General features: G+C 42.6%; 4 protein-coding genes across 8 annotated transcripts in view; 2 read left to right on the top strand and 2 right to left on the bottom strand.

The window, feature by feature from the left end:
• Window positions 1–821: 821 nt before the first annotated feature.
• Window positions 822–6,494, bottom strand: LOC135517878 (prenylcysteine oxidase 1-like). The gene is made up of 7 exons (XM_064942555.1): window positions 6,252–6,494; window positions 5,758–5,902; window positions 5,306–5,512; window positions 5,019–5,193; window positions 4,685–4,896; window positions 4,054–4,206; window positions 822–2,877 (listed from the first exon to the last, which is right to left on the bottom strand). The coding sequence occupies exons 2-7, from the start codon at window positions 5,870–5,872 to the stop codon at window positions 2,207–2,209; spliced, it is 1,533 nt and encodes a 510-aa protein (XP_064798627.1). The 5' UTR covers window positions 5,873–5,902; window positions 6,252–6,494; the 3' UTR covers window positions 822–2,206.
• A 12-nt stretch (window positions 6,495–6,506) lies between these two features.
• Window positions 6,507–7,520, top strand: LOC135517884 (protein FAM136A-like). Of its 2 annotated transcripts, none has more exons than XM_064942563.1 (3): window positions 6,507–6,807; window positions 6,997–7,137; window positions 7,242–7,520. In XM_064942563.1, exons 1-3 carry the CDS (start codon window positions 6,721–6,723, stop codon window positions 7,428–7,430), a joined length of 417 nt encoding a protein of 138 aa, XP_064798635.1. In that variant the 5' UTR covers window positions 6,507–6,720; the 3' UTR covers window positions 7,431–7,520. The 2 variants fall into 2 exon arrangements, with proteins under 2 accessions (XP_064798635.1, XP_064798636.1); XM_064942564.1 differs by having other exon boundaries at window positions 6,723–6,807; window positions 6,958–7,137.
• Window positions 7,521–8,180: 660 nt separating this feature from the next.
• Window positions 8,181–15,593, bottom strand: LOC135517877 (germ cell-less protein-like 1). Of its 3 annotated transcripts, none has more exons than XM_064942553.1 (15): window positions 15,251–15,593; window positions 13,443–13,637; window positions 13,003–13,126; window positions 12,803–12,899; window positions 12,019–12,116; window positions 11,748–11,860; window positions 11,588–11,653; window positions 11,092–11,203; window positions 10,885–10,975; window positions 10,622–10,762; window positions 10,455–10,524; window positions 9,905–9,980; window positions 9,636–9,781; window positions 9,345–9,432; window positions 8,181–9,206 (listed from the first exon to the last, which is right to left on the bottom strand). In XM_064942553.1, the coding sequence occupies exons 2-15, from the start codon at window positions 13,616–13,618 to the stop codon at window positions 9,066–9,068; spliced, it is 1,539 nt and encodes a 512-aa protein (XP_064798625.1). In that variant the 5' UTR covers window positions 13,619–13,637; window positions 15,251–15,593; the 3' UTR covers window positions 8,181–9,065. The 3 variants fall into 3 exon arrangements, with proteins under 3 accessions (XP_064798625.1, XP_064798624.1, XP_064798626.1); XM_064942552.1 differs by having other exon boundaries at window positions 13,443–13,632; XM_064942554.1 differs by having other exon boundaries at window positions 11,092–11,176; window positions 13,443–13,632; window positions 15,251–15,592.
• Window positions 15,587–23,657, top strand: part of LOC135517882 (prosaposin-like) — a 95,491-nt gene continuing 87,420 nt past the window's right edge. For both annotated transcript variants that reach the window (XM_064942560.1, XM_064942559.1), the window contains exons 1-7: window positions 15,587–16,149; window positions 16,483–16,689; window positions 17,108–17,181; window positions 18,632–18,710; window positions 18,854–18,961; window positions 19,065–19,822; window positions 23,285–23,344. The gene's annotated coding sequence lies outside the window, so the exon portion shown is untranslated. The remainder of the gene's footprint in view (window positions 16,150–16,482; window positions 16,690–17,107; window positions 17,182–18,631; window positions 18,711–18,853; window positions 18,962–19,064; window positions 19,823–23,284; window positions 23,345–23,657) is intronic.

Below are 23,657 nucleotides of genomic sequence, written 5' to 3'. Positions count from 1 at the left end.
CAATTTCCTTTCTGGAATAAAAATATATATTTTTATTGTGTATCATTGACACTGTGTTCTGATGTGGGGTACAGACCACCTCAGAGACACAATTCATCCATTGTGCACAGACCTGATATCATTTTTGGTACAGAGCATTCTGTTTTAATTCTAATTTGTTTGGGAACAGTGAATGACATCTGTATGACATTTGAACCCCTCAATAATCTCTCACAATATCATTGCTACTGTACCTTTTTTCAATAGTTTTGTTATGTAGCAATGTCATGTTTACTTTTAGTGACCAATTTCAAAATATAAAGCAACTTTCAAAACATAGTTTACAAGGCTACCAATTACTTCACACTGGAAGGTAAAGCTACCCTTGAGAAATTGTTACTTTTAAAAAAGTATTTCACTACATCAAAACTACCTCATGAAAAATGAGATCTTAAATCTTTAATGTCAACGTTATGAAACATGAATTCAAGAACACATCACTCTGGAGTCAATGTTAACAATGCAATGAGATCAGTTTGACAACCAGAGTGAGTGTGTGTTGACTTAGATTTAATGGGTAGTTGAAGTAGTTCTACTACCGAAAACACTACGATGATTTTAATTTAGTTAACTAATGCCAAGCTAATGCAGAATGTAGTTCAATTACTAATTGAACTACATGTAGTGGAACTACTCCACAGCACAGGGCAAATGTCGTTATCTGCAAATAAGAAAATGTGGTTTGGGCTTTCAATGTCCAGTTTGTTGAAGAACATGTGGCTAGTTGCACCTTTGGGGCCTGGCAGAGCATGTATTGTTTAATTAAAGATGACATTCATCACTTCAGTGTGTTATCTCTTTATTCTGAATGTAAACATTGATTTCAAGTCTCCTATTTACAAAACAAAAAACAAGATTGAAGTCATTTAATTTTTCCTGGAAATCCATAGAAGACCATGTCAAATAGAGCATAAAACACATCACAATTACAAACTCTGATTTCAAATGTGTTTACAAAAGCTTGCATTTCCATGCCAACATTTGGGAGTCAAACCAGCTGATTTCAAAATACTGTCCCTCTTCAATCAATATAGTTAATGTCTAAACGTATGGGAATTTTGCTGTAATATTAGTCATATTATTCTATATATCAAAGTGCACCATTTTCTATGGTTGTACAGTATCTAACACATTATCAAACGCACAGAAACCCTAAAAACCTCAAAAAGTGTGTTAGAAAGGCTAAACCCACAACGATTATTTTCAGAGTCATTCTAGACAAATTACAGAGACACATGAAATTAACCTCCCAGAATAGAAGACAATATTTTCTGAAGGATACTTGTCACTCACAGTAAAATAGATGTACTTTGTGTTTTCATATTTCACTTTGGTCACAATGGAAGACTAGTTTCATGGCACAATTTGCTCATCACATAGATGAATGACATAAACATACCAAAAACAGAGACTAAATATTTTCTGAAAGTAGAAAGGAGGATTCTCAGATATAAAAACCATTGCTTAGTAATTTAAAAAAAGGCACAATTTAGAAATATGTAAATAGACTACAGTACATTTTCAAATGACATCAAATGATCAGTGCGAATAGGGGTTTGTTCTTCATGGGTGTATTCATAATTGTATAACACGAAAAACTTTGCAATTATCTGTTGGCCAATTTTCCTTGCAAGAACTATTCAATTGCACAACCGCTTACATTTCACCAAACAATTTGCTTTACAACCTTTTCAACACTACGCCAGAGGTAGAGAGCTTGAGACGCAGCATGAAGACATACATGGGTCTAGAGGAGCCACAGGGTACATTATCCAGATGTTTTTGACACATTTAGAAACGCAGAAAGTTAGCAACACCATCTAGTGCAGCTATATGTGAAAACCCAATGCATGCATGTATTAAACAATAATTGTACTTTTACCCTGCAGTATATATTGTCACAGTGATCATTCTATTCAGCACAGTATAATAATATCTGATGAAAATTATGTGCTAATGTTGCAGTTGATATTTATTTCAGTTGAATTTTTCAAATCAAAATATATCAATATAGTGGGTCAATGGATATAGCCTCATAATTGGGCAGAACACCCAATACTACTGTTCACGTACGCAGGAGTGTTTTAGTGTGAAATATCTCTGACTGATATTATTTCTTTATATTATTACTTATCTCCACCTCTGTTGTCCCTCCCTCCCTCCCTTTTCAAAGCTCTCCTCTCAGACGTGTGTGGAGGTCCTCCTGGTCGACTCTGCCCACCTGGGAGTTCCAGCGGTGATGTGCCAACAGTGCCAGGTTCCTGGCTGAGATGGCGCTCATCTCCATGGCGCTGGCTGCCCACTCCACAGCGTTCAGGTAGTATAGGCGCTCATGGAGGATGAACGGAGGGGTCCTACGGTGAGGTGGATTATAAGCGGGGTACGCCAGCCACTTAGTTTCTGAGGTGGAGTCCCATGATAGGAACATGTCCCGGAGCTGCTCCTGGGACAGAGGCTGAGGAGAGAACACCTTCCACACCTTGCTCTCGCTGGCTGGCGGGCGTGAGTAGCTTGGTGGGATGTGAACAGGGTCAATAGAGCTCAGGCTGTTGATGATGGAGCCCTTGGTGTCTGTGGTGAGAACGTCTGACACACTGAAGGTAGAGGGCTTCTCAGAGGTCCCCAGGTAGGACACATTGAGGAGGCCGTGGACCAGGGTGGTGACAGTCTGGTGGTAGCGCCCAGGGTATTGGGAGGGGATGGGCGGGGAGAAGCCTGCAAAGGTGATGTCAGACTTTCCTTGATGGAGAGGTGTGGCCACAATCACTATGTCATACAGGGAATGGGCGGAGCCAGAGTCCCCAACATAGTTTACCTCATAAAGACTGGCTGTGATACCTGTGAACAGGAAAGAGAGACTGAAAATATTTGGCATGGGTCCTCAGATCCTCAAAAAGTTCTACAGCTGCACCATCGAGAGCATCCTGGTTGCATCACTGCCTGGTATGGCAACTGCTCGGCCTCCGACCGCAAGGCACTACAGAGGGTAGTGTCAAAGACCCCAGCCACCCTAGTCGTAGACTGTTCTCTCTGCTACCGCACGGCAAGCGGTACCGGAGCACCAAGTCTAGGTCCAAAAGGCTTCTTAACAGCTTCTACCCCCAAGCCATAAGACTCCTGAACATCTAACCAAATGGTTACCCAGACTATTTGCATTGCCACCCCCCCCTCTTTTACACTGCTGCTACTCTCTGTTTATTATCTATGCACAGTCACTTTAACTCTACCTACATGTACATATTACCTCAATTACCTGGACTAACTGGTGGCAGCGCACATTGACTCTGTACCGGTACTCCCTGTATATAGCCTCTATTTTTTACTTAACACTTACTTTTTCTTAAAACTGCATCGTTGGTTAAGGCCTTGTAAGTAAGCATTCCACTGTAAGGTCTACACCGGTTGTATTCGACACGTGACAAATAACATTTGATTTGAGTAGACCCTTAGCAGCTACAGAACAGATTTTATATAACTTTCAGATTTATGTACTAAGTACCTGTGCTGTTAGTTACTTAAGGCATTTGTGTGTGTATATATATATATATATATATACACACACACACACACACACACACACACACAATTGCACCCCCCTTTGCCCTCAAAACAGCCTCTATTTGTCAGGGCATGGACTCTACAAGGTGTACAAAGCATTCCACAGGGGTGCTGGCCCAATTTGACTCCAATGCTTCCCACAGTTGTGACAAGTTGACTGGATGTCCTTTGGGTGGTGAACCATTCTCGATACAAGGGAAACTGTTGGGTGTGGAAAAACCCAGCAGAGTTGCAGTTCTTGAAACCGGTGCACCTGGCACCTACTACCATACCCCGTTCAAAGGCATTTAAATATTTTGTCTTGCCCATTCACCCTCTGAATGTGGATTTAACACGTGACATCAATAAGGGAACATACTGCTCTTTCCATGACATAGACCGACCAGGTGAATCCAGGTGAAAGCTATGGTCTTTTATTGATCTCACTTTAGTTATATTGGCCCAGAGAGCATGTACCTGCTTTAGATGGTCGCAACTTGACAGCGATAGCGGTGACTCGTGCTGGGATGAGCTCGGCCTTGCTGTGGTACAGGAGTCCTGAGCACACCTTCTTATTACCTCCGTCCACTGCCCACAGGCCTGGGTCTGCCCCTGCTAGAGACACCGCCCCTGGAGACAACATCACACCACACATTTCACAAGGATTAGTTCAGTTTCCTTATGTTTTCTTTTTTTTCCTTTTAGCCCCCTTTTCTCCCCAATTTTGTAGTCTCCAATTATTATTAGTTACTATCTTGTCTCATCGCTACAACTCCCGTACGGGCTCGGGAGAGACAAAGGTCGAAAGTCCTGCATCCTCCGAAACACAACCCAACCAAGCCGCACTGCTTCTTAACACAGCGTGCATCCAACCCGGATGCCAGCCGCAGTCGCGGCCGGCTGCGAAGGAGCCTGAGCGCGAACCCAGAGTCTCTGGTGGCACAGCTAGCGCTGCGATGCAGTGCCCTAGACCACTGCGCAACCTGGGAGGCCAGTTTCCTTATGTTTTCAAGATAAAAAAACATTTGATTGGATGGCCACATAAGAGCTTTCAGAACCACTTATCAGACCACTTTGGTGTGCATTTCTTTGTTACCTAAAAACCTACCCACAAATCCATTGATGCGGACACTTTGGCCATAGTTCACACGGGTGACAGGGGCCACAACGTCGTTGAGGAAGCTCTGAGAAAAGCCCTCCCCCAACATGGCCTCCTCCAGTGTCTGATTGGCTAGTGTGAGGAAATCATCACCACCCATTGCATGCAGGAGCTTCTCCACACTGGTGAAGGAGTAGCCAAACTGCTGGTACTGGTAGATTCTGGAAAAACAAGAACCAAAACATCACATACCTACAATTAGCACTCTTCTCTCATTAATGATGTTCAAATGTTTTGACTGCTGAGTTGTTAATAGACAGGTAGCAGAAACTAAAGTGCTCACCTCATGAACTTATCAAGAACACTTTCCACCCACATCTGCATCCGCAGGAAGTTGAACCCGTACCGCCAAAGCAGGCGCAGGAAGTTCACAATAAACCAGTCACTCTCTTCAAAGATGAGCTCTTTTCCATTGAAGATGGCCATTTTTCCTGGGACATCTCGCCTCTGGGAAAGGCCTAAGAGAAACAGGGGAGAAATAAAGATGTGTGTCATTCGACTGTCTGTGCATGTGTACTACACTCTTTCAGGAACAAGCAAGTGTATATCTCACAAGCCAACATGTCTCACCTAGTCTTTCAAGGAAGTGCTTCATGTGCAGATTTAGAGGGTGGATAACTGCGCCCCCCGTTTCGTACTCATAGTCCCCTATGTTGTGGGTGGCCAGTCGCCCCCCCACAGTGCCTGGCTCAAACACATCGATCTTCACCGCTGCCCCAAACTCCTGTCTCAGGAAGTAAGCTGTTGCTGTGCCACCGATGCCCGCTCCAACCACAGCTGTTCATAGAATAAAACCACAATGTCAGAAGTCCAAGGGGAGTAAAATGAACAATTCATAAGTGAAAGCATGTGTGTCATGTAAATATGTGTAATGTGAAATAGAAATGCTCTCTGGGCCAATATAACTAAATTAATGGAGATTTGTGAACACACCTATGCAGAACTGATGTACTACTGCGTAGCCACACAACACTGGGTGCCATTGACAATGGAATGTGGAGTCTGGACTAAGATTGGTTTACCTATCCTCTTGGGTGGATCTTTGACTTCTGGAGCTGAGGCTAGACTCCTCTGTCCAGCTTGAAAGAGCCCTAAGAACAGGAGTGCCCTGATTGACATGGTCCTTGAAATCATCATGGGTATTCAATTCCTTCCAAGAAAGGTTATCTGAGTAGAGATAACAAATACAATTTTCAATTACATAAATAACACAGGCTACACATTCACACCTGATCAGTAGTCAGAAACATGTCACTTTAATATTATTGTGTGAATTGCTGGGTCAATCAAGGACAGACAGCTGTTGGTGGTGACATGTGTACTATCAGTGTGTTAATCTCTCTGGGTCAAAGAGCAGCACACTTGATCTTTTGAGGAGCAGTCTTTCATTGTGATTGGCATTTTTTTTTTTACTGTTTGATATCTTAAAAACATAAATGATATCACCCCTCTTGGTTATTTGGCTAAAATCAGACAATTAATAAGGTCTGATAACTGATAAGTGTACACTGCTCACCATTTCAAATGCCAGTAGAGGTGAAGACTTCTCAAGGAGTTCACAATCAAGTTTTACTAGCTACGAGTTTACAAATGATTTTTAAAACGAAGCAAGCTATTTACTTATCTAACTCGTAATTTGGTCAAATAAGTCGCTGAGAAACAAATGTAGATCCCGCACAGTGTTGTAAATTTAAAGTTAGGAGTTCAAAGCGGAGACTTCGGTCACGTCGATACCATATTGGGAACCGGAAATTACCAAGCTAATTCCGGAAGCTGGAGTGGATGTGACGTTGTTTGTATTAGAACGAAGAAGCATGCATTCACGGATGTGACCTTATGTTGAAACAGTAATTTAACAAGGCTTCCAATCTTGCAATTACATACTATATGTAGCTGGTGTGGCTGTTATTCAGCTGTGCATCGTAGCTAAACGTTATCTTCTAACAGTTCAGTTTAAATAGTCACTACTGAGAGCAACATTTGAGATGGCAGAGGCACATCAAGCTCGTGTACTGAAAACCATAGAGGATATGGTTCAAAGTTTAGAACGGTACCACATTCGCAAGATGCAAGTAAGTGGTCATGTAAATGCAATTTCAGCTATGTTCAATACATCCAATATAATCCAGTATATTGTGCAGTGCATTATCTACAAATCACACTCTCTTTCTCCGTGCGTACATCATTTGCAACCTGTAATTGTCAACACTTGGGCTTATCAGGTGCCCAGTTCAAATCTTTCTTGTGCATAATGTACCAAGGGTCTCATGTTCAAGTGCAGTGCAGAGTGCTGCGAGCGCTCCGTAGACTCCATGTCACAGGTGCACAATTGTATTGAACGCTGCCATACCCCTCTGGCTCAGGCCCAAGGACTAGTGACCAATGAACTGGAGAAATTTCAGGTGAGTATTTTTTGTTTGTTGATAACAACTTGAATATCTTGAGACAGCCGATACAGAGAATGTGTAACTTGATTGTGATTATTTTTCTGACTCCCCATGCCCAGGACCGGCTGACCAGGTGCACCATGCACTGCAATGACAAGGCCAGGGACCTGTTGGACTCTGGAGCCAAGGAGCCAGCCGTGAGGGCCCTGATGGAGAACTGTGTGGGCAGCTGCGTAGACGACCATGTCAACCTGATCCCAAGCATGACACACAGACTCAGAGAGAACCTGAACTCTATTCCACAGTGAGAAGGGGAGAGCGTACTGCAGATGCACGAGACATCTTGGGCTACAGTGACAAAGGGGTTCATAAAGTTCTGACTGTAATAACAGCAAAGAAGTCTAAACAATTGGAAATAGTGTTTCCCCTATATGCATTTGTATAATAATGCATAGATGTATGCCCAAGGAAGATGCCATAACCCCCCTCTCCACACTAACTGCTAGAAAAAATCCTAGGCGAAACACTGAAATGGCCGATCCAATACCTCAGTGAGTGAAAGGGACATGTGGGGTTTACAGCTTGCAAGGGTGAGATTTGAGTCCATGTCAGCAAGGGTGGTGGAGATATACCGCTGCTCAGTCAGAAGAAGCTACAGATCCCTTGCCAACTGGTTGGCCTACATGTTTCTGTGTGGAGCACTTACTGTTTATTGGTTTAACTTAGACCAGAGACATGCCAGATGAATGTTCTCAGCAGGCCTGTGACATTACAGAATTGTCTAACATCAAAATACTGCTATATGTGAACTGTGTGTGAGGGTAATTTATTACATTTCCTGATAACCTAGCTGTTGTATGATTGTCTTTATTCTGCCTCAGTGACTGTCTTCTTAATATCTGCAACCCTCCCTCCGTCAGTTTTTATATAAAAATTTAAACAATGGTAAAAAGGGTGGAATTTCATTGGTAATATCTTTCAGCCTGAAATTCTTATTCTAGCTGTGTCTTTTGGCAATTAATCAAAGTGTGAATAGTAATGCAACACACACCTTATACAGCTTTTGAAAACACCAGTTTTAATAACTAAGCATGTACAGCGTAGTGAAACCTGTAATGTACAAATGTATGCACAGACACTAATGGTGAACTAATTGACAGCATTTCAGTGAGGATATTACAGCACAAGTTAGTCATATGTACAGGATACACATGGTATACACTGTCCAACAAAATGCTTACTTGCAGGTTCCATCGACAATGCAGCAATACGAATAGTACGATATGAATGACTGCAAAGTGTAAAGGTAAGACCCCACTGAGGAAACTGACAGATCAGTAAACTATTTTGTCAAAGACTGCCATGCCACTTTGGTCCAAAATAAATCAATTTGCCCAACATCTTACAATACATTAAGGCAGGTATATTACAATTATCCAAAATGTAGACTAGAAATTAAAGTAATTTTGAAAGTTTAAAAGCAGCACCATATTCTGCCATTGGTATTTGAAATTCACATCTAATTCGGACCCACTAGTGGCCAACATACTCAATTAGCAATACTGTATGTGTTAGTAATTACATAAGAGGATAGCAATGGATGTACAGAACTAGTAACTGATAATTCCCTGTGAGAGATGACCATGGTCACACTTCTGATAGCACCACAGCCCACTTGTGTGGACTATTCATTGGCAGTGTACGTTTTTTTTTCTTTAATTAAAAAAAAGCCAAATAAATAATATAAAAAGGCATATCAAATGAATGAAATCAAATATTAACCATGACAAATGAAGAACAATTAATATTTTTGAAAAACAACGTACCCCAAAACACAATAGATTGGGCTAAAGAGCATGCAGATGCCAGGGTTGTGTGGGGTAGAAGCTGTGGGCCACAGCCTGTGGTCAGAGAGGGGACTGGTTGAGGGTGTGGAGCTGATATCAGGATACACTGCGGGCGCTGCTCTCTGGTTCAGGGGCATCAGGACGGCGGTCCATATGAGGAGATGTGTACTGGAAGTTACAGCACACGTAGAGGGGGAACGACAAGAGCCGACTGTCCAGGTTCATCACCACATACTCCTGGAAAAGAAACAGGAACAGAATGTAAGTTACAGCCATAATTGTTTCATCTTGTTTCAGGCAATACTTAAGACCAAGGTGTTCACTTCAAGAGGGGAGGAAAGTTTCAGAACATGGATTATGTGTGGTCTGACTGACCTGGTCTTTCTCCAGGGTGAGAAGCTGGTAACCAGTGGATCGACTACACACCAGCTTCCCACTGTTATCAAAGGAGGCCAGGCGTAACCTGAACATAGACGAACAGCGAATGACAGGTGAGGGCTAGTCCTGATAGAGCACAGGCAAATCACATGGCAGTTAGACAGAACATAATTATACCATTACTACTACATACACAATGCATTGCCAACCTTTGAAATCTGTAGCTGTGTAGCTATGCGTGTTGTGCTGATCACAGCCTAGGTCCTGTCTGCAGCGTGGAACACTAACCTGTATGCTAGATGCCTCCGAGGCTGCAGACTCACAGCTCCCCCACATGGCTGGCTCAGTGTATTCCTCTTGAACACTATGAAGCGGTTGGTGTAGGTCACTAGCAGGTCAAAGCCAAAGTTGAAACCTGTCCACCGCCAACAGTACTAAGCAAGAATAAAAAGTTAAAACATCCTGTTATTTTATCTTTGCTTTTAAGTGCTTATTATATGATTCAGCATAAATCATAAATGATTTCCTTATTACACAGAGCTAATGGTTTGACTCACATCTCCATCTTTGGTCAGTTTTCTGCCACACCTCATACTGCTTGACTCAAACTCCTCCTTGTTGGCATCCTGTGGACTACAAACACACGTCTTACTATAGAAAGATATAGTAATGGCGTCTTTTTGTAGGCACCAACTCTGCCATGGTTCATTGGACAATGCCTACGTAGAAATTGTTTTTTTTTTGGTTAAACGTTGAAAATAAGGTCTGGTATGTTTTCTTCTGTGAAATTCGTCAGGTAACGTCACTTGTGAATTTTGAAGCATTTATGTAATAAAAAAACAAAGCACATAAAGGCTTCATAATGAATAAAGGCCATGTTAACTGACCGATATTATCTCAGAGTTTATTCCAAAACCCTATTCTTTCCCCATTAATTTCCGCCATAGGGACGGCCAAACGAACCAGAGCTAACTCATTTCCGGGTTTTAGGACTACAAGCTGGCGAGCTCTATTCTAGCGGAAATATATTTTCAGTAACTGAAAGTGGCAGATTGGCATTAATGTTGTCATGGTGCGATGTTGCTGGTTTGGAGCTCCAGTTCTCACCCATTGTCATTGTCGTGCTCCGTCCGTAGCATGGCAAACCACTGGCTCTTGTACACGGAAGTAAGCCAATCTGTGGTATGAGGAGTTGTACAGAGTAGATCAAAAATTACTACAAAAACAGTTAAGTGAATGTGAAACATAAACCACTAGCCAATCATCAACCTTACCGGGTGGGAGAATATTGTCTCTCTCCAGGATGCGTGCAGACGCCAGGTCGTTGATGATGTATTGCAGGCGCACATGTCTGAAGACGGGAGTAAAGGGAGCGCCGTCCTCTGTTTTTAAGAAGGGCTCCTCCTCTCCCAACTCTGCAACAGCATGCATGTAAGGTTCCAGAAAAGACTGGTCAGCCAGCGTCTGTCTATTCTACAACCCCTTGTTCAGATAGGCTTGTAGCTCGCTGTGACATGCACTGTGGAACAGAACGTACCAGTTCTACGTTTGCAAAGCCAAGTGTCAGCGTCAGCCAGCAGTTGTTTGATGGGACCGTCCCAGGATGGATTGAGCTGCAGGAACATCCACTGAGGAAAGGCAGAGTTACAAAGAGAGGGTATGAATGAGAACGAAAGAATGGGGAAAGGGGAGATAAATCAACGGTCTTCCTTACAGTAGACAGCCCAAAAGGCTGCAGTAATACCTTTTTCAGGGCTGTGTAGACGTCCATCTCCACCTGCATGACGAAGAGGTCAGACGACTGGATCAGTGGTTCCATCACGTCCGCTCTGCAGATACAGGACACACCCTGCTCACTGACCACACAACACGTAGCCTCTATTATCCGGAGGGTACAACAGTTCTTGTGCTTACGTTGCTTCCAGAGGCAGCTTGGAACTCGGTAGTGACTTACAGTTGACCGGGGTAGCTCTAGCAGGGCACAAATTTGATGAACTGACTTGTTGGGAAGGTGTCATCCTATGACGGTGCCACGTTGAAAATCACTGAGCGCTGCAGTAAGGCCATTCTACTGCAAATGTTTGTCTATGGAGATTGCATGGCTGTGTGCTCAATTTTATACACCTGTCAGCAACAGGTATGGCTGAAATAGCCGAATCCACTAATTTGAAGGGTCCACATACTTTTGTATATATGGTGTATAAGCCTTAGGGAAAAATATGAAAACATTAGAGACGCACCCTAGCTCCTTCATCAGGTCAACATTCTGATGGGTCATGAGGTTATTGAGGAGCCATTCCTGACACCTGCAGGAGACACACAAGCATAAGTATGTAGAGCAGGACGAAAATAATTAAAAGGTGTAATATTATTCAATGGGAGTGTAATGATGGGGCTTACTTCTTCATAACAGAGTCCAGGCCGTAGATGCTGGCAGAGGAGTAATAGCCACACACAGTCTTGACACTGACATTCTCTTTCATTGTCTCGCCACATTGCTGGATCAGACCATCCTGCAAAGACACAAAGGCATGGCTTTGATTATCTATTATCATTCAGAAAATTCCATTCCAGCAACTTTCAACTCACACATATCACCATAATCACTACATTGTATACAGTTACATTCCATGTAAAATATACTGAAGTGTGATAATGACCATCTACTGACCAGTTGGAGCATACAAGCTGCTGCAAGGATACTGACCACCCTGCTGGGCTTGATCAGAACATCATCCCGGTACAGAGATCCAAACACTACCTGCAGAGCTAAACACACACACACACACACACACACACACACACACACACACACACACACACACACACACACACACACACAAACAAAAGACAAATGTGTATAGTAACTGCAAAAAAGAAATTCAGTGACATAAACAAAGCGATTTGTAGTATTTTATTCCTGACAGGAGTATTGTAGTACTCAAGTCCGACTCGAGTCCCGATTTTCATGACTTGTGACTCAACCATTAGTGACTGGGATTCTCCTTTCTCGTGACTTGTATTTGCACTTCGACTGGCTACTATGATAAGCAGAATTTTAGCAGCATTGGGTGCACATATCTGCAAGGGTTCTGTTCTCTAGCAGTGGGAAGGATGCGCCACACCCGGCACACTCAGTCGACATCAGCTGGTAAGCTGCAGGGCAGCAAGTGATGATTGTGGGCAGACAAGCAGCAGGCTCCACTTCAATCATTGGCTAAGCGACACCGCGCAAACGACTGTCTTGCTTACCCGTAACCACCAGTCAACTGTTTAGCTTTGCCTGGTTAAGAAACAACGTGCTTTAAGAAATTGAAAACAATACTAGTTTCGAGTTTTAACTCGTGATTCGACCATTGACTCGGACTCCAGTCATAGGGACCTCTAGACTCGACATGGACTCAAGGTTTAGTGACTCGACAACAACACTGCCTGAGAGTGACTTAAGTCCTCACCCTCTGTGTCGATGTTCTGGTCTGGGATCTCTAACGGTATGACCATCATGTTGGACTCCTTCCAGGATCCACTGAACATGCTGGAAAAATACCCCGACTACATAATTAAAACACAGGGAGGAGAGAGAGAGTGGAATGAGTCACAGGCATTGGCTTTGTTGAGACTTCAGTGTGTAGTGTACACAGAACAGTGCACTAACCTGGCACAGGTAGACTTTGTGGAGGTTCCACTCCTGCCCAAGGGCACAGATGCGGATGTCACTGTTCTCGCCGTTCAGGAACAAGGTCTGATAGATGTACTTAGAAGTGCTCTTTAGCTTCTTCCTGTTACAATTCCAAAACAAACCAGCAGAGGGCAGGTCAAGGTTAGAAACAGGCTGGCCATATGAAAGACATGAAAGATGTGTGAATACCTCGCCTGTATTGTGAAGGGCTCTCTACACAGTCTACGCAAACAGAGTAGACTGCGTCGCGTTCCAAATTCTGCCGCACACATGTACGTGGAACTATGTAGAGCGTGCCGCAAATGGGGCTCCGTTTGTATAGACCTTTAGTGTGTTTTTCTCTTATTCTGTTTTGCTGTGTGTGTGTGTATGTGTGTGTCACCGGTGTTCATGAAGTTGTGTGTGGCTCTTCTCACCTCCGTGGTGTGTCCAGTAAGGCGTCTTCCTCATCAGGTTCGCTGTCACAGTCACAGTGTGCAGTCCGTTTCCTCTTTCTGCACTCACATCCATGCTTGCCACTGGCACATGCAGTCTCAACTGCTTCCTCCGGATCCTGGGAGGAGGCCTGCATGCGGCTGCCCAGGGTGCCCATCTCTCCCCTGCACACTAAACTCAAAACAAGACCGTCAGCATGGATGCATTGTAATTCACGAGCTTCCCTACTCAGGGGTAAACTAGATTAGGTCACTTTTTTGTTGATGAGTAACTATTTCTTAAAGTTATCTAGGTTCAGACCTGGAGAACTTTCACAGTTATTTATATACACAACCAAAAGTATGTGGACACCTGCTCGTCGAACATCTCATTCCAAAATAATGGGCATTCATATGGAGTTGGACCCCCCTTTGCTGCTATAACAGCATCCACTCTTCTAGGAAGGCTTCCCACTAGATGTTGGGACATTGCTGCAGGGACTTGCTTCCATTCAGCCACAAGAGCATTAATTAGGTTGTGCACAGATGTTGGGCGATTAGGCCTGGCTCGCAGTCGGTGTTCCAATTCATCCCAAAGGTGTTCAATGGGGTTGAGGTCAGGGCTCTGTGCAGGCCAGTCAAGTTCTTCCACACCGATATTAACAAACAATTTCTGTTTGGACCTTGCTTTGTGCACTGGGGCATTGTCATGCTGAAACAGGAATGGCCTTCTCCCAAACTGTTGCCACAAAGTTGGAAGAAAAGAATAGTCTAGAATGTCATTGTATGCTGTAGCGTTAAGATTTCCCTTCACTGGACCTAAGGGGTTTAGCCCAAACCATGAAAAACAGCCCAGACCTTTATTCCTCCTCCATCAAACTTTACAGTTGGTACTATGCATTGTGGCAGGTAGCATTTTCCTGGCATCCGCCAAACCCAGATTTGTCCGTTGGACTGCCAGATGGTGAAGCATGATTCATCCCTCCAGAGAACACGTTTCACTGCTCGAGTCTACTGGCGGCTGGCTTTACACCACTTCAGCCGACGCTTGGCATTGCGCATGGTAATCTTAGGCTTGTATGCGGCTGCTCGGCCATGGAAATCCATTTCATGAAGCTCCCAACGAACAGTTATTGTGCTGATGTTGCTTCCAGATGCAGTTTGGAACTTGGTAGTGAGTGTTGCAACCGAGGACAGACAATTTTTACTCGCTACACGCTTCAGTACTCGGTGGTCCTGTTCTGTGAGCTTGTGTGGCCTACCACTTCGTGGCTGAACTATTGTTGCTCCTAGACGTTTCACTTCACAATAACAGCACTTACAGTTGACATTGGCAGCTCTAGCAGGGCAGGAATTTGCCTGACTTGTTGGAAAGGTGACATCCTATGACAGAGACACGTTGAATGTCACTTATTTCTTCAGTAAGGCCATTCTACTGCCAATGTTTGTCTATGGTGATTGCATGGCTTTGTGCTCGATTGTATACCTTTGCCAGCAACGGATGTGGTTGAAATAGCCTAATCTAGTAATATGAAGGGGTGTCCACATACACTATATATACAAAAATATTTCGAAAGCATAAATGATAAACATAATTAAGTCCTGTCCTCTGACATCAACAATACTGCGGTAGCTAACTGCGGTAGCTAGCTAACAACCTCAGGCACTGTGTCCAGCTATTATTGTTTTTGTTGTTGCCACAGCTCCTTAGCTAGCTACCTACATAACACAGCTAGCTACTTTAGCGTACGACCGGGTAGCTAATAAATGTAATAGCTGGATAATTTAAGATATACAGAAACTTAACTTACCTGATATATATAACAAGGCAAACCCGTCGTCTAGCAAGCTTTGTTGACAATTAATTTAAACACGCCTAGCTATGTTGCTAGCCAGCTCAGCTGTGACAGGTCACAGACGTAATTTACTGTTTGCTAGTACAGTAGTTAAACAACAAGCCTTCTCAGCTAAAGAAAAAATGGGACAAAGAGGTAATTTAGCACCAGATATTGCGGAGCTAGTTAATCCGGCCAAATACGATCTACCAATAGCCTGAACATCATTAGTAATGTTTAAAATTATATTTCAAGAACCATTGTCAAATTGTCTTCCTATTTTCCATAGGTAAAACGATGCAGATACCACAGGCTCACAATTTGTCTTCTTCTAGCCTGCTAACTATGATGTGCCTCACACGCTTCGGCGCATTATTGCCATCTACTGTACTATAGGTGATATCCAGATTTGGACAGGCTAACTTTTGCTAGCTAGTGTGGGAATATGTTTATATTGCATTATTGTTCAACCAGATTTATATATTTAAAAAATGTGTAGGTGACCACTCACAGAAACAATGCAATGTTATTTCAGGAGGTGATTTAGATTTGTTTTATTAACCATCTACAAAGACCATTCTCATCCCAACCGCTGTCGTCATATCATTTCCAGATCCCCACTAGCAGTAGTAGATGTGTCTCGTGAAAAAACAAACAATAGACGCTGAGCACGGTTTCAGGTTCCCAGTCGATTTTCCAGACAGCCTTTCTTTGAACACGTACCCAACTGTTTACTTGTGTTGAAAAAAATCCATTGGAAAAGGAGGTACCTTCTTCTGCTTGGTTGACATCCCTGTCCATATATCTAGTGTTTTTTTGTGGTTGCATAACCGAGTTAAGTATGGAGGCAGGGGCGTGCGACAATGCTGCTGCAGGTATGTAACAATTGTTGCTTTGCAGCTCTGCTTTCAGTAAATTGTTACACTGTTTATGGCAAGGTGAGATTTAGCTTGAGTAATACGTGAATTACGGTGAGTGAGTTGCATTACATCCTTATACGTGCAACATACGCAATGAGTTTATGATCAGGATAATCAATTAAGTGTTTATATTTATATTAATTGTGTCTTATGGTTTATAGTGCATTGTGGAATTTACATACAGTACACAACACATACCTATTGCATTCTTGTGAACAGTAGGGTAAAGATGTTTCTCTTATGAAGTGTGAATTGGCTTAGGTGCTCCTTTCATTGAGTAGTCTTCAGAACAGGGGGACTCTTCTGGGAGTAGTGATGAAGGGACCATGGACAAGGACACGGCACCAACAGCAGAGGGGGTAGTGGAAAGTGAGAGCAGGATGAAGCATCTGTTTGGGTTTGAGAAGGAGGACCTGTCCTCCTGGCATCACCTGGTGTATCTCCTAAACCGCCCGACTGACCCTGCTTCTCTGGGCATCTTCCACTTCCTGTTTGGTGAGCTGTCAGTCACTTTCACTAAGCTTAGTTATCCTGAGTCAAAAGGGCTGCAGGATCTGTCATTTTAATTTGTGCCTGAGAATGCTTTAGCCACCTGGACTACAAGTACCTGGATGGGGCTCCCGTGTGCCGCTTCTCTCTCTTCAACTTCCTGCAGCCGCTGCCTCATGATTATATGGACCTGGTCTATGTGATGATTCTCTTTAGTAGGTCAAGTTCTGATTCAGTGATTAGAACAGCAACTGTATGCTATTCCCTTTGTGTGTGTGTCTTTTAATGAGAGCATCAATGTTCAATTTCCATGTTTGGGTCTTCTTTATGGGTGCTGTGGGAATCATGCTGGGCTGTTTCTACCACCTCTCCTGTCTCATGTTCATATCCACCGACTGGTTCATCTTCTTCCTGGACAAAACAGCATGGAACAACCACTCTTACCTTTACGGCCTCATTGGCTTCCAGTTGACATTCATGGGATGCCAATAGATATTGGTGAGTAGTTAACCTCTTGTGAAACCATTGTACTAAAGAGCTGTTCGGTATAATATATTTGGTTGATTGACATTCTTTTTTTCAGTATCTTTCTCTCTCTCTGTGTGTGTGTGTGTGTGTGTGTGTGTGTGTGTGTGTGTGTGTGTGTGTGTGTGTGTGTGTGTGTGTATGCACACTTATGTACATACGGTACCAGTCAAAAGTTTGGGCACACCTAATCATTCAGGAGTTTTTCGATCTTTATTATTTTCTATATTGTAGAATAATAGTGAAGATATCAAAACTATGAAATAACACATGGAATTATTTTGCAAACAAAAAAGTGTTAAACAAAAAGATATTTGAGATTCTTCAAAGTAGCCACCCTTTGCCTTGATGACAGCTTTGCACACTTTGCATTCTCTCAACCAGCTTAATGAGGAATGCTTTTCCAACAGTCTTGAAGAAGTTCCCACATATGCTGAGCACTTGTTGGCTACTTTTCCTTCACTCTGCGGTCCAACTCTTCCTAAACCATCCCATTTCAGTTGAGGTCGGGTGATTGGAGGCCTGATGCAGTTCCAGATGGGATGGCGTATCTCAGCAAAATGCTGTGGTAGCCATGCTGGTTAAGTGTGCCTTGAATTCTAAATAAATCACAGACAGTGTCACCAGCAAAGCACCCCCACCCCATCACACCTCCTCCTCCATGCTTCACGGTGGGAACCACACATGCGGAGATCATCCATTCACCTACTCTGAGTCAGTTGGAACCAAAAATCTCAAATTTGGAATAATGTGCATTGCTCCTGTGTTTCTTGGCCCAAGCAAGTCTTTTCTTCATATTGGTGTCCTTTAGTAGTGTTTTTTTATACAACAATTCGACCTGATTCACTCAGTCTCCTCTGAACAGTTGATGTTGAGATGTGTCTGTTACTTGAACTCTGTGAAGCATTTATTTAGGCTGCAATTTCTGAGGCTGGTAACACTTGATGGTTTTGGCGACTGCACTTTAAGAAACTTTAAAAGTTCTTGACATTTTCCGGATTGACTGACTTTCATGACTTAAAGTAATGATGGACTGTCGTTTCTCTTTGCTTATTTGAGTTGTTCTTGCCCTAATATGTACCTATTTGGTCTTTTACCAAATAGGGCTATCGTCTGTATACCATCCCTACCATGTCACGACACAACTGATTGGCTTAAACGCATTAATTAACTTAACAAGGCACACCTGTTAATTGAAATGCATTCCAGGTGACTACCTTGTGAAGTTGGTTGAGAGAATGCCAAGAGTGTGCAAAGCTGTCATCAAAAAGTAGCCACCTTTTTCCATATGTGTTATTTCATAGCTTTGATATCTTCACTATTATTCTACAATGAAGAAAATAGTAAAAATAGTAAAATAGTAAAAACCCTTGAATGAGGTGTGTCCAAACTTTTGACTGGTACTGTATATTATTATTTTCAGGTCAATAGATGGATTATGTAATCCTAAGAAAAACAATGCCCAAGTGCCACTTTGGAACTGTACTCTTCTGAGGTTTCAGGTCTGTGCCAAATTCATTATATTGAATCCATGGAAACTTGTCTTCATTACTACTCTATTAAGAGTATCTGCCTAATTACATATGTGTGATAAACTTTTAGGATGCTCCTATAATATGAATATCTTGATATATGTCCTTGGCAGATTTTCATAGTACACTTCATTGCTGGAATCAAGAAATTGGATGCAGACTGGGTGGGGAATATTTCATGTCATACTTGGCACACCATTGGCCTTTTTTTACCCTTTCAGGTTAGTTAAACAGGGCCCTGGTCTGTCATGTTTTGCACGGCTTATCAAACTGCCCCAATCTCACAAGATTGTATGTGTTTTATCCTGTGTGTCTGTCCCACAGGATGATTCTGCCTAATGAAACGGTAGGTCTACTGGTTGTCCATGGAGGTGGTCTTCGTCTGGATCTGCCCTTTTGGCATTTTCTTTGTCAGTTACTTTCACTGTATGAATTCCCCACTCTTCAGCATCGGTGAGAACCCATTGATTAATTGTATTTAGTTATCGTAACGAATGATCAAATATTATAATTCAAACTACAAAATCCGTGAGGGCTGCTTGTAATTACTAAACCTAGTCATTAAACGATTGCATTTCTTTATCACTTATTTGTATTTTTTATTTAACGAGGGAAGTCAGTTAAGAACAAATTCTTATTTACAATGACGGCCTAACCTTGAGGGCAACATAATGCAAGCAGTCTCCTGTGTCCCAGAAAGCATTTCAAAGCTATCTTTTCTATAATGATCCACTATTTAAGTTCATCTATAATCCCCTACTGATCACATTGTCCTTTATTTTATCTGCCGGTATGTTTGCCTACACCATGCTGGCCACGAGTCCTCTCTTCTGCTACCCCGACTGGCCCAGGAACTTCTTTAGTCGCTTCCCAGAGTTCCTCATGCCAGTGCTGCCGCTCACATCTCCTCCCCCACAGCCCAGCATCTCCTGTGTTTACCCAGAGACCCAAAACACCTCTACAGGATCCATTCTGCCCCCAAGGCCTCCAAAACACGGTTTAAACACAAGCTGGCAACTCTGTTCACCATTCTGTACCTGGCTGAACAGTTCTTCCTGCCTTACTCTCACTTCATCACATAGGTACTACTCCTGTTGAAATGGAGGATGAGTTTGTGATAAACTTGTAGTCCTTTCCATGTATTAAATTAAGAAAAAGCCCTGATTTGATTGTCACAGTTGGGAGTCACTGAGTGTACTGTCAGCTAAAGTTATTTCCCAACTCTACGGGTTACCAGAATAATTGCTCAATCAGTGTCAACACTGCTATCCGTCAGCACCAAACAGTAGCGTAGACTAGCTTGAGTCAGCAGAACGATGGGAATTGCAGAGGGGTGTGGAACATGGCATTGTAGAAGTAAAACTGGTCCATACATTCTGCTGTCCTGATCTGGATTGCAGTTCTGTTTTTTATTTGACCTGTATTTAACTAGGCAAGTCAGTTAAGAACAAATTATTTTTTTCAATGACAACCTAGGAACAGTGGGTTAACTGCCTTGTTCAGGGGTAGTAGAAAGGGATCTTATACTGTCCCTTATAATATTCCTTACATACAGCTGAAGTCAGAAGTTTGCATACACCTTCGCCAAATACATCTAAAGTCAGTTTTTCACAATTCCTGACATTTAATCCTAGTACAAATTCACCTTGTTAGGATCACCACTTTATTTTAAGAATGTGAAATGTCAGAATAATGGTAGAAGGAATTATTTATTTCAGCTTTTATTTATTTCATCACTACGCAAGTGGGTCAGAAGTTTACATGCACTCAATTAGTTTTTGGTAGCAATACCTTAAATAATTTAAACTTGGGTCAAACGTTTTGGGTAGTCTTCCACAAGCTTCCCACAATAAGTTGGGTGAATTTTGGCCCATTCCTCCTGACAGCTGGTGTAACTGAGTCAGGTTTGTAGGCCTCCTTGCTTTTTCAGTTCTGCCCACAAATTTTCTATAGGATTGAGGTCAGGGCTTTGTGATAGCCACTCCAGTACCTTGACCTTGTTGTCCTTAAGCCATTTTGCCACAACTTTGGAAGTATGCTTTGAGTCATTGTCCATTTGGAAGACCCATTTGCAACCAAGCTTCAACTTCCTGACTGATGTCTTGAGATGTTGCTTCAATATATCCACAAAATATTCCTACCTAATGATGCCATCTATTTTGTGAAGTGCACCAGTCCCTCTCTCAGCAAGCACCCCCACAACATGATGCTGCCACCCCTGTGCTTCACAGTTGGGATGGTGTTCTTTGGCTTGCAAGCCTCCCCCTTTTCCTCCAAACATAACGATGGTCATTATGGCCAACAGTTCTATTTTTGTTTCATCAGACCAGAGGACGTTTCTCCAAAAAGTACAATCTTTGTCCCCATGTGCAGTTGCAAACCGTAGTCTGGCTTTTTTATGGCGGTTTTGGAGCGGTGGCTTCTTCCTTGCTGAGCTTTCAGGTTATGTTGATATAGGACTTGTTTTACTGTGGATATAGATACTTTTCTACCTGTTTCCTCCAGCATCTTCACAAGGTCCTTTGCTGCTGTTCTGGGATTGATTTTCACTTTTTGCCCCAAAGTACGTTCATCTCTAGGAGACAGAAGGCGTCTCCTTCCTGAGCGATATGACGGCTGCGCGGTCCCATTGTGTTTATACTTGCGTACTATTGTTTGTACAGATGAACATGGTACCCCTTCAGGCGTTTGGAAATTGCTCCCAAGGATGAACCAGACTTGTGGAGGTCTACAAAAAAATGTTCTTAGGTTTTGGCTGATTTCTTTTGATTTTCCCATGATGTCAAGCAGAGGCACTGAGTTTGAAAGTAGCCTTGAAATACATCCACAGGTACACCTCCAATTGACTCAAATTATGTCAATTAGCCTATCAGAAGCTTCTAAAGCCATGACATCATTTTCTGGAATTTTCCATGCTGTTTAAAGGCACAGTCAACTTAGTGACCAGATATTGGCTGTGCAGTAATGCTCCCCATTCAACCTGACAGCTTGAGAGGATCTGCAGAGAAGAATGGGAGAAACTCCCCAAATACAGGTGTGCCAAGCTTGTAGAGTAATACTCAAGAAGACTCGAGGCTGTAATCGCTGTGCTTCAACAAACTACTGAGTAAAGGGTCTGAATACTTATGTAAATGTGATATTTCAGTTTTTAGCTTTGTCATTATGGGGTATTGTGTGTAGATTGATGAGGGGGAAAAAATATTTAATACATTTTAGACTATTATAACAAAATGTGGAAAAAGTCAAGGGGTCTGAATACTTTCCGAAGGCACCGTGTGTGTGTGTGTGTGTGTGTGTGTGTACATTGAGTATACAACAAATTAAGAATACCTGCTCTTTCAAGACAGACTGACCAGGTGAATCCATGATCCCTTATTGATGTCATTTGTTAAATCCACTTCAATCAGTGTAGGTGAAGGGGAGGAGACAGATGCACAAAAATCCGATTTTTTTTAAACGTCTGCCATTCAAAGGGTGAATGGCCATTACATAAAATTGAAGTGCCTTTGAACTGGGTATGGTATTAGGTGCCAAGCGCACCAGTTTGTGTCAAGAACTGCAGCGTTGCTGGGTTTTTCATGCTCAACCGTTTCCTGTGTGTAGGAAGAATGTTGGCTGAATGGACATCCAGCCAACTTGACACAAATGTGGGATGAATTGGAGTGAACATGCGCCAGCATCTCTGTGGAACGCTTTTGACACCTTGTAGATTCCATGCCCCAATGAATTGAGGCTGTTCTGAGGGCAAAAGTGTCGGGGAGTGCAACTCAATATTAGGAAGGTGTTCCTAATCTTTGGTATGTTCAGTGTGATATATACTGAACAAAAATATAAACACAACAATGGAACAAGTTCTACGATTTTCCTGAGTTACAGTTCATATAAGAAAGTCAGTCAATTGAAATAAATAAATTAAGCCGTAATCTATGGATTTTACATGACTGCGCAGGGGTGCAGCCATGGGTGGGCGCAGCCATAGGCCCACCCATTTGGGAGCCGGGTCTCAGCAAATCAGAATGAGTTCTTCCCCACAAAAAGACAGACAGACAGAAAGAAAGAGACAAATACTTCTCAGTGTCATCAGCTGTCTGGGTATCTGGTCTCAGATGATCCCGCAGGTGAAAGAAGCCGGATGTGGAGGTCTTGGGCTGGCATGGTTACACATGGTCTGTGTTTGGACGCACTGACAAATTCTCTAAAACAATGTTATGATGAACATTAAAATCTCTGGCAACAGCTGTGGTGGACTTTCCTATAGTCAGCATGCTAATTGCAAACTCCCTCAACTTGAGACTTCTGTGGCATTGTATTGTGTGACAAACTTGCACATTTTTAGAGTGGCCTTTTATTGTCTCCAATATATATATATATAAACAACATGTAATGTGTTTTCAGAGCTGAAATAAAAGATCTAAGCACAAAATGCTTATTTCTCTAAAATTATGTGCACAAATGTGTATTTATATTGCTTTTTGACCTTGGGCTATACCAATGGCCTGTATGGGTACTCCTGGAATATGATGGTTCACTCTCGCTCCCACCAGCATGTCAAGATCACCTACCAAGATGGAAAAACAGGAGAGGTTGGATACCTCAACCCTGGGGTGAGCCACTGAACCATAACACCAATATAGAGTCATAGGAAAGGTCAGAAAGCAAAAGTGGAAAACATGGGCAATGTGACACTGAGGAGTATAAGCTCAAGTCGATTCATTAACCATTCAACATCCCATCTGAACAATGATGGCACTCTGGGTCTGATTTTAAGTGAACTACATACAGAGTCATCAGCCCTACATACAGTAGGACCTCAGAGATAAGAACACGTTGTGAATGGAGATCACCCATAATGTTCATTCATTCACTTAAAACACCTTTCTAGAAAATATTTTGCGTATATCTTATTTAATTATGAAC

Source organism: Oncorhynchus masou, chromosome 28, assembly GCF_036934945.1.
Source record: "Oncorhynchus masou masou isolate Uvic2021 chromosome 28, UVic_Omas_1.1, whole genome shotgun sequence".
NCBI lineage: Eukaryota > Metazoa > Chordata > Actinopteri > Salmoniformes > Salmonidae > Oncorhynchus > Oncorhynchus masou.
Note: the sequence above shows the minus strand (reverse complement) of the source record. Positions and strands in the feature narration are given on the sequence as shown.